Genomic DNA, 10,934 nt, shown 5'->3' on the forward strand with positions numbered 1-10,934 from the left:
ACTATTAAATAGTAGAAGCTACATGGTCCTCTGACTGCTTTAACTTCGAGTGCTGACTGCAGCTCAACCATCATTTTAAGTAAAACTATATCTAATAGTTTTCTCTTCTCTTGCTTTGTTGCTGCCAGGAATAACCATCTGTCCTCACTAACCTCAAAATGACATAACCAATCCGGACTAAAGGCACAGTGGGTTGTTCAGTTTGCAACATATAGACCTTAGATTAAATTACTTATTGGTAAATAAGAACTCCCAGTTGCCAAGCAACCTTTTGCCCCAGGGATCTATTATAGCAGCTGTGTTCAAGAAAACAATATTTAGTTCTGCTCTGTAGTGTCTCCCTGATGGATTTTGTTGCAGGTCTATGGACTCTTAGCTGTTACTTTAAAATATCATTTAATTCAAGATACAGGATTCGACAAAAGGATTTCAGCATTTCTAAAGAGAGAATCCTAGTTAGGCAATGCTACGTTCAAGCAGCATTCAGTTGAAATACACCCATGATTTCTTAAAACTCCAGTAAAATTTGGAGTTTGGGTTTTATTACTTTAAACTGTCCCCTGCAGCATAGCATATATAACCAGCGCATCCCTGTGTTAACATGAGTGTTGTATACAATTGACACCCACCAATCTGTGTACTTTTTGCACTGCACTCTGTGAAACTAAGGTACGTAAATATCTTGAAGTAAATAAGGTTTCTAAAATCTGTTCCAACAGCCTAAGGAGCTACTTTTAACAAGCAAGGCTATGGTTTTTAAATGATTTTTACTTTGAAACCATAAAGTGGCAGGTCACAGGACTAGCTGCATTTCTGTCTCCTCGGACTCTCTCAGTGCACCCCCTCAGGTGTCAGTCCCAATGCCTTTACTACCCTGGGTAGAATTCCACAAGTTATCCTGCTCCCAGATAAGGCTCTGCACTACAGTACTCTTGTGTATTGAGAGTACTTACTCAGCAAGTCAGACTGAATTCTGGCATCTGCTGTTCTTCCTGATCAGCCTTCTGAAAACCAAAGTATTTATTTTTAACAGTAGGAACAAAGCATTTAGAGAAAAGGGGACTTTAAAAATCTAAACAGGTCTCTGTCTTATCTAATGTCTTTCTGTCTCCTGATAGTAAGCTAGGTAGCCTTACTTCAGACATCCCCGGCATGTGTCTGCATGTCAATCTGATTGCCCCAGCTCCCCACCATCTCCTGAGAGGGAGACTTTTCAAACTGCTATAATCCTTTTGATCATCTGGTTCCCAGGATTTTCCTGTAATGGCATTGTCTCTTAACCCTCCAAGGCTTGTGGAGAAGTGGCTTATCTTTTGAGTCATTGTTTCCTTCCTAGTTGTTTTCCTATAGCTACCCATTAAACTAAACCAATGTATTCGTATTGTAAACACTCCAATAACTAGGTTAACATTAATAAACTAGAACAGAACAATTCCATTTAGTCTATAAAAAGCTTACCAGCATTGTAAATACTGTCTCGGTGGAGAGGCTGGTTGTAAAACTTGCTCAGATGTCAAACTTGCCTATAAAACATAGAGAAGTTTTAGCTGGGTGAAGGGGGTGAGGGAGTAGAATCTTGTTAAGTATCTGTTTATACTAGTCACCTGAACATGCAGTACCAAATTTCACATAGAACTTAATGGTGTTCAAAGATATTCAGCTGCTTTGGACTAGTGGTGAGGGTGAGCTGCAAACTTCATATCTGAACTTTCCCAGCATTCAGGATGTTCAGATCCAAGGTTTTGATTTACACTCATTTCATTAGCTTGCATCTTTTAAAAAATGGTATAAAGCTTTAACCTTGCCATGTGAAGAGTAAATAGCAATATTTGGGAAGTGCTGCTGTTTTCTGATAACACCCCAAATTTTGAGTTTGACAAGCCATGAGCAATGCAGGATTGGACCCTTGAATCATCAGAGGAATCTTATTTTATTCCTAAATGGTTGTTGCAGGAGAATGTAAGTAAAACACACAATCCTACTATTTTTCTGCAATGTTTACATTTAGAAAAGAGATAAAATTCCTTCAATATAACCACTGTTGTAGAATTAGGTATGCTTCAGTTTTATGGGCTATACTGCCCTCTGCTGTTGTCTTTGATTCATTTGCTTTATCAGGAGTTCAGACTTATCTGCATGAGAATTGCAACAAATTTAACATGTGCTTTCAAAACTGAGATTACCCTGGCTTAACCAGGAGATCTTCAGCGACTTGAAACTCCAAAAAAACCATACAAAAAGTGGAAACAAGGTCTAATTATGAAGGATGAATATAAAAATACACAAATGTGTGAGGAAAAAATTAAAAAGGCCAAGGCAAAAAAAGAGATTAAACTAGATAGGATCAGAAAGGGTAATAAGAAAACATTTTACAAATGCATTAAAAGCAAGAGGAAGACCAAGGACATGCAGCAATGGACAAAATGTTAAATGCCTTTCTGGTGTTAGTTCCCCCCCAAAAAACTTAGCAGTGATTGGATAATTAATATTGTGAACATCAGTGTAACTGGGATATGATCTAAAATGGGAAAAGAATAAGTTAAGGATTATTTATACAAGGTAGATGTCTTCAAGTTGGCAGCACCTGATTAAATGCATCCTAGAATACTTAAGGAACTGGCTGAAGAGATGTCTGAGCCATTTGCAGTTATCTTTGAGAACTTGTGGAGGCTGGGAAAAGGGCAAATATAGCACCTGTCTATAAAAGAGGAATAAAGATAACCCAGGGAATTATAGACCACAGTCAGCTTAACTTCAGTACCTGGAAAGATAATGGAGCAAATAATCAAGCAATTAGTTTTTGTAAGCACCTGGAAGATAATCGGGTGATAAATAAGTCAACATGGATTTGTCAGGAACAAATTGTCAAACCAACTTAATATCCTTCTTTGACAAGGTAACAAGCCTTGTGGCTAGGGAGGAAGTAGTAGAAGTGATTATATCTCTACTTTAGTAAAGCTTTTGATACTGTTTCACATGACCCTCTCATAAACAAATTAGGGAGATATAGCTTAGATGCACCTACTATAAGGGGAGTGGACAACTGGTTGGAAAAGCATAGTTAGAAAGTAGTTATCCATGGTTCACAATCAAGCTGGAAGGGCATATTGAATGGGTCCTGCAGGCATCTGTCCTGGATCTGGTTCTATTGAATATCTTCATAAATGGTTTGGATAATGGCACAGAGAGTACATATATAAAGTTTGCAGACAATACCAAGTTTGGAGGGGTAGCAAGCACTTCAGAGGACAGGATTAGATTTCAAAACGATCTTGACAAACTGAAAAGGTGACCTGAGGTAAATAGGAAGAAATTCAATAAGGACAAATGCAAAGTACCACACTTAGGAAGAAACAATCAGTTGTGCAAATACACAATGGGAAATGCCTGTCTGGGACCCAGTACTACAGAAAATGATCTAGGGTTATAGTAGATCACAAATGAGTCACCAATGTAATACTGTTGCAAAGAAAGCGAACATCATTATGGCCTGTATAAGTAGGAGAGTTGTAAGCAAGATCTGAGAAATAATTCTACTCTTCTCAGTGCTGATAGACCCTCAACTGGAGTGTTGTCCAGTTCTGGACACCATGCTTCAGAAAAGATGTGGACAAGTTGGAGGAAGTCCAGAGGAGAAGAAAAAATGATTAAACCTCTAGAAAACAAGACCTATGAAGAAAATGAAAAAATTGGATTTCTTTAGTCTGGAGAAGAGAAGACTGGGTGACGGTGGGGGGCATGAAAATAATTTTCAAATACATAAAATGTTGTTAGAAAGAGGACACTGATAAATGTTCTCCTTTACTTCTTGTCCTCTCCTCATAGTAGTTATGACCTTAAATTGCATCAAGGGAGGTTTAGGTTGGACATTAGGAAAAACTTCCTAATGCTAAGGGTAGTTAAGTTCTGAAACAAATTGCTTAAGGAAGTTGTGGAATCTCCTTTCAGTGTAGGTTTTAAAGAACAGATTAGTCAAACATCTGCCAGGGATAGTCTCGATTATACTTAGTCCTGCCTCAGTTCAAGGGAACTGGACTAGATGACCTATTGAGGTCCCTTCCAGTCCCATGTTTGTGTGATTCTGATTTAGTTAAATCAGAGCAAATCTTGAGAGACTTATTTCAGTTAGGAACAGATTTAAGATAAAATGACATAAGCCATTCTTAAATGGCAAATAAGTGCCCACCTAGTGATTTAACTAAACTGGTGCAAGCTTGTATTTAGACCAGACCTTAGATAGCAATAAACCCTTACAGGGTGTATTTTAATGACTTAGTCATGTCAAGTTGACAAAAACAAGGAAGAGCTAAGAGTTTGTCTCCATGGAAATGGGCACTGAAAATAACTAAATGAGCTGTTAATTTACACCTTCAGTTACTTGAGTGTATAGGTACATCCACACTACCTGCCAGATCGGCGGGTAGCGATCGATCTGTCGGGGATCGATTTATCGCATCTCGTCTAGACGCGATAAATCGATTCCCGAACACGCTCCCCCGTCAACTCCGGAGTCAATGAGGGAGCTGCGGTTGTTGATCCTGTGCCGTGAGGACGGGAGGAGAGTTAAAATAAGATACATCAACTTCAGCTACGCTGTTCTCATAGCTGAAGTTTCATATTTTACATCACCCCCACTCCCCCATGTAAACCAGGCCTATGTCTGTGTGGATGCACTTGTTCTGGAATAGAGAGCCCTATTCTGATGTAGGGTTCTCTTATTCCAGAATAAATGCATCCACACAGACGTGTGCTGAAGATGTGAATTACAGCTGATTTAGTTATTTCTGTGCCTGTTTCCATGTAGACAAGACCTAAGATTAAACTTCAGTTTGTCTTGTTTTGGTAGGTAGCACAGATTTCAGTTCAGTGTATAATGCTACCAGCTACCACTAAAACTGCTTTAAGAGTGACTTTGCCATAATAGCCATGGCAAAGGAGACTGAATGTCTGTTTCAGTGTTTTAGCACTGCCGTGGGTATCACAGCAATGCAAATTCATGTAAGCAGCCTTAGTGGTATGTAGGGCTACATATGTGCCAAGTAACTATTATAAAGTGCATCTGATGTACCTACTGTAGTACAAGGAGATAGATTGGGAATTTTGTAGAGAAACGCTTCTTTCCACTTAATATACAAGTCCTGAATTCATACTTTTCTTAAAACATGAATTGTAAAAAAGATTGTCTATAAACTAATCCCATCTCAGTGCATTACTGAAGTGCTTTACGCTTAGCGAATTCTCTTGCATTACATTGCATCAAGGAAGAGGACGCAAGAACCAGACGTGCTTCCTGTATAGCTATCAATAGCGAATAGATTGATAACTCTTTGAATACTGCTTTGTGGCTTTCTTTCCTTCCTCTTTATTGTTCTCGTATAAACCTGTATTCCTTTCTTGCAGCTTTGGAACGTAGCCTCTTGAAAACTCTGCAGAAACTGGATGAGTATCTGAACACTCCTCTCCCTGATGAGATAGATGAGAACAGCATGGAGGATATCGCAGCTTCTACCCGCAAGTTTCTGGATGGCAATGAGATGACGTTAGCAGACTGCAATCTGCTACCTAAACTACACATTGTCAAGGTAAATGATTTTATTAAGAGGGACCACAGTCATTTCAGTTACGTTTCTTATAGTGGATATAATATACTACAAAATAATAAAAGTAAAAGTTCGAGAAAATGTACAAGGTCCTGGATCCAATCCCATTGCAATGAACTTGGTAAATAAGGCTCAGTACATATGTCCTTGTTAAGTGTAACCACAATATTAACAGCATTGCATAATAATTTAATGAATGATTCTTGAAATGTCTGTGAAACTTCTGTGCCTACCCTAGTTACAGTGAGACCTAACAGATAACTAGGATACAAGGATTTATGGCCCAAGTCAAACCAGGTTTTAATGCGCTGTAGAAACAAGGCAGTCATGAGACTTTAAGAAGAAAGAACCATATGACTACAGTTTTTCCATGTTTCATTAAGCATGTTTTTTCTATCTATATAGAAAATGGCCGTAGTAATACAAGTAAATTGCACAATGCCAAATATAGGACCAGAGGACAAGTTAGACACACTTGAAAGATCTGGGTGATGGGAGAGGATAACTCTGCAAAAATGAAGATTTTTCTTTATTACCATGGTCTGACTTCTGTTCCCCTTCTCTTGCACTGTTCTAGGCAGTCTCACACTGCACCTGGAGGCTCAGGTTCAGTTTATATGCCTGGCTGTAGCAGTAGTTAATCTGTAGTACTAGTTTGCTCATTGTCTTTGGATAAACTGAAGCATATAGTGTACTACCAGGTCCGCATACATACCAGAAGGGCAAGATCTACTGATTTTGATCTTTAATGGAAGTTACATTGTAGGGTTTGTACTCTGTGAGGTTAGTGTGACAAAGAATGCAAGAACTGATGTAACATAAAGGACATGAAGTAGTCATTGCATATTTATTTATTTATTTATTTATTTATTTGTTCTAGGTGGTTGCCAAAAAATATCGCAATTTTGATATTCCCAAGGAAATGGCAGGGATTTGGAGATACCTGACCAATGCCTATAGCAGGGATGAATTCACCAATACTTGTCCCGGAGACAAAGAGATTGAAATAGCTTACAGCGATGTAGCCAAGAGACTCACTAATTAAACAGCACTTGCAAAAAAGATGACTTCTCACATATTCCATAACAGAATGCTTCTCCTAACAGACTGCTCTTTTGCATATAAAATAACAGTTTATTTTGCATGAATTTGCAGTTATTCAATGCTATGTTGGATAGAGCAGGTACAGTAATTACCTAAAATTTGCAAAACAGGAGTAATGAGGCTTGTTTTTCTTTACCTTCTTTAGCAGCAAATATGAAGAAGCAAATATGTATCATTAATACAGTTTGTGTTTAATGTTGCATTGGGGTATCCTAGACACCCCAGCATAAAGGGTTATTTTCCTTCACTCCTTTTCTTTTATCTATTACCTATCGCTAAAACTTGCAAACATTTGGTCCATTTCTGTGTAGACACTCTTTTGAAATTCACTGATTGGTCCACAATGTTTTCTTGATATATAGTACAAGAAATATTTATGTATTTTGGAATTTACTACTTAAAGGTCTGCATGTAGGATAAAATAGTTATCTACAACATACTGATCTGTACCTGCTTGTCTATCCCAGCCGTATACCAAAGGATCTTATTTCCAAAAAAGCCTTTTGCAGAATACTTGGCAATATATTTTTTTTAAAAAACAAGGGAAAAAATACTGTTGGATTACAAACACTCTTCCGCTCCATCTGCCCCCCCCCCCCCCAAAAAATATATATGGCCACTGCAGACCCAGATATGAATGCCCCAAACTGTGGGAGTTGGGATCTTGGTCTGAATTTTGTTTCGGGGCCTCTCGGAGAGTGTGTTTAGGTCTGGGCCTTCTGGAGCCCAGTGAGCACTAGTAATGGTTGGTGGCTTAAAAAACAAACAATGCTGTCTGAACTGAGTTTTGGTTAGACCAGGTAAACAGCAGAAGGTCATTTTGATGGTGCATCATGAAGAAACCAAAAGAGCTAGACACCCACCATTGGTTCATTTTAAGAACTGCAAATGGCTGCTTTTTTGGTAGTAAAGAGCCTTTGTTCTGTGTAAGTCATTTTAGTAACATTTATTTAGGAAAACTGTGCTGTCATAAACAAGGTACATGTAAACTTTAGGGTTCTAGTTGACAAATAGCTACTGTATATGATAGCTAGGAGTGCAGTGATTAGGAATGCAAGACTGACACACAGCAACTAGAGTAGAAATCTTGCTGAGAATTTTTTAAAGATATTTTTTCTGAAGCATGTATAAGTGACCTTTAAAAGAGAATATTTGCCTTAACGTACAATATGCATTTTTCTAAAAGAAAAGTCCTCTCTTGTTTTCTCTTTAAAAATAATGCTCTGTGAAGTGCCAGCCTTTCTAGGAATTAATTTATCCCGAGTGTCACTTGTCTACATACTTGGATGGCAATTTTGCATAACAGTAATCATTGCACTACTCTACATTTAGGTTTTCTGCAGCAACACTGAGGAATAGCACTGCAGTTTTTTAAGAAGCAATTTTCAAATATTTCTAAACCAGGGAATAGTTTTCTTGTTTAATACAAAAAGGCAAGATTTTCATGCATTGAAATAAATTACTAGGTTATTTTAGAGGCCATCAAACCCTACTCCAAAGAGCATTAACCTATTTTTTGTAATGATACTTTTTTATATTTAACTGATTTTAGAAGTCTGGAAAGTGCTATTCCTTGTAGGTTGTTTTTCCGATATTAAACCTACTGCAATAACACGAAAATGCTCACAGAAACACTTTTATACACTAACGTTTTGGTAAGCACTAGTTTTATGAAAAACAGCACGACTTTCTAAGCATCCTGCTTTTGCCACTTCATATATCCATAAAGTTAGCTTGAAATAAGTAATAGAGTACTCCATGTTTGTATACGTGGCTTGTGGTGCCTTTGTCTTGCCTTCTTAGGTTTAGAATTCCATTATTGTAACAACTCTCAATTGTTATGTCTTTTCAAAGACAGCAGTTGATACACTTATAATCAAACTCTGTTGTGATTTATTGCAGAGGTGTTCAGGAACTGAAAGGAAAATCTACAGAGCAGCCTGTTTAAAAATGATCTGTAGCCTTTTTATGTTCACTGTATCCTAAAGGCCCATTCACACCATGAATAAAGTTTGTCTAGCAGTAAAAAACTCCTGTAGGGGTTTAATACTTGCCAGTGCTACATCCAGAGAGAGGAATTATTTCATTTTTTGTCAGATTAAAACATGGTTTTGTTTAGTTGTTAATAACACATGGAGGGTAACAATGGAAGTTGATTGGTTTGGTGCTTTTTGCCTTTTGTATAGCTTAAAATGCTCAACTAAAAATGGAATATAGGAATCCGTTTACTTTTGGCTTTGTCTTAGTCAATTGAAATTAATAATCTATATTAAACTTAGATCAGGATGGCCCTTCGGAGTTGTTTTTTAGTTAGTGATCAGGCCCAATTTTTTTTCCTAAACATATTAGGCACCCAGTATGCAGACAGCTTGTGTGTGCTGGGTAACTGTCGATGTGCATGATCATAACTAATCGTTTGTATATACAGTGACCACAGTTGAGTGTACAAATTTGGTAACTGCCCACAAACCAGGCATATACATGCTTACTTTGTTAAAATATTAGGCCTGTAGTCTAGTATAAACCATAGATGCTTTGTAATTCCCCTTCAATAATCTCTTAATTATCATCCTCAAAACATGGATGTTAAATATAATCTACACCTAAGTCATTTTAATGGCTGACACAGTTAAAAGCTTGGGAACTAAGTTAACGCTCTTGCTGTCTTTGGCACCCGTTGATGTATTTCTTGTCTCAATACAATGATCTATCGAGTGTCAGAATGGACGGCAACTAAAAGAACAAGCTTTTCCCTTCTAGTCACAGTTCAAATGAGGCTCTGGTTGGTTAGTAACTGAAAGGGGATATGCCATGTGGTGGCCGCTTGCTGATCTCTGCGAAATGCATTGCTGTCTTTCTGATTTCCTAGGGGACGGGTATCTGCGTTGCAGTGCATCACTATAGCTGTCCCACTTGTTGGCATCCTCAGCATAGAGGCCAAGAACTTAGTAGAGACTGAACATCTTTCACCTCTACAGGTAGTCCCTCCAGGTCAGAACCACAGGGCATTGGCAGGGTGGCGTGTGGTGGGATTAGCCATCTGTGCTATATGTATACTATAGAAAGAGGACTTCAGTCTGACCCCAATGACCAGCCCTTACAGTAACCTTATTAATGGGAAACTCCCTGTCCCCATTCCCTCCTGCTTTGACTGGAGAACAAGGTATATACACACATTTGGTTTTTAAACAAAGTTTTCCTTTCTGGAAAAGACTTTCTACATGTGCAAAACTGTTTGAGCGGGATGCATGTGAACCCTTGAAATGATGTCATGCACTCCAAACATTTCCTATATGTCTGTCTGTTTTGTCTCTGGCACTCAAGGTCCCACATGGACTGCTGCAGCCGTGTAGTTGCATAATTATATTTTTCCCATAAAATTGGTAATTTTCTGGAATGGGTCTGTCTAAACTGATTGAAAAGAATTGTATGCAGTTCCTTGATAAGAAAAAAGATTAAATCAACTTTCTATGCTAAGGAAGAAAATTAGCTTTTCATATCAAAGGAACAGACACATAAAGAAAACTGACTTGTGTTGAGCCAAACCCATGATATCTATCTCCATGTAGAACACAGTGGCTAAGAACAGCAAAGTGTACTCTGCCATTCAGATAATGATTTGAATGTGTTAAATGAGAATCTTTGGAACAAAACTTTATCTATCCCAAGTCAGCCCACTTAGCTTGTGACACTAATCCTTGCCTTTTGTATGTGGGTGGGATGAAGTCGGGTGAGATGCAAACTCCCAGAACTGGACATCTGGAATTGGAGTGTGGTATGCAGAAATACTTGGCACATCCATACAGTTTATTGTAGTATGCTTATGTCTCTCACTTTCTGGATCATCTTTTACAGTATATTGCTGGCAGCTAAAAATAAAATTATATTTTCACTACCTAGCAGATCTTGATGTTTTTGTGTGTGTGCACATATCCGACAATTCAAGAGGGTGTGTTGTGATGCACTACTGTATACACAATTTTTATTATCTGACAGTTAAAGCCAGTGATAGGGCATACAATTCTAGTTTTGCCATTGGCCATGTGACCTCTAGTTGCATTTAACATCGGTCTATCTTTCTGTAACTAGGTTTAATATTTACCCACTCTGCAGGAGTGTTGACTAGAATGAGTTTAAAAATGCCAATTTTTTCCACATGTAACTTTTAAAAATGATCACTTTTCAGTATTTTCTACGGAAAATCTCTTGATAGAAAACTTTTTTAAAATT

At 37.9% G+C, this 10,934-nt stretch overlaps 1 protein-coding gene across 1 annotated transcript in view; it reads left to right on the forward strand.

Moving 5' to 3' along the window:
* CLIC4 (chloride intracellular channel 4) overlaps positions 1–10,601 on the forward strand; it is a 61,319-nt gene extending 50,718 nt beyond the window's left edge. Inside the window, exons 5-6 of the mRNA XM_050932259.1 lie at positions 5,401–5,582; positions 6,481–10,601. Of these exons, the coding sequence (XP_050788216.1) occupies positions 5,401–5,582; positions 6,481–6,645 (347 nt within the window). The 3' untranslated portion in view covers positions 6,646–10,601. The remainder of the gene's footprint in view (positions 1–5,400; positions 5,583–6,480) is intronic.
* The last annotated feature ends 333 nt before the right edge of the window (positions 10,602–10,934 follow it).

The sequence above is a fragment of the Gopherus flavomarginatus genome, chromosome 22 (assembly GCF_025201925.1).
Source record: "Gopherus flavomarginatus isolate rGopFla2 chromosome 22, rGopFla2.mat.asm, whole genome shotgun sequence".
Lineage (NCBI taxonomy): Eukaryota > Metazoa > Chordata > Testudines > Testudinidae > Gopherus > Gopherus flavomarginatus.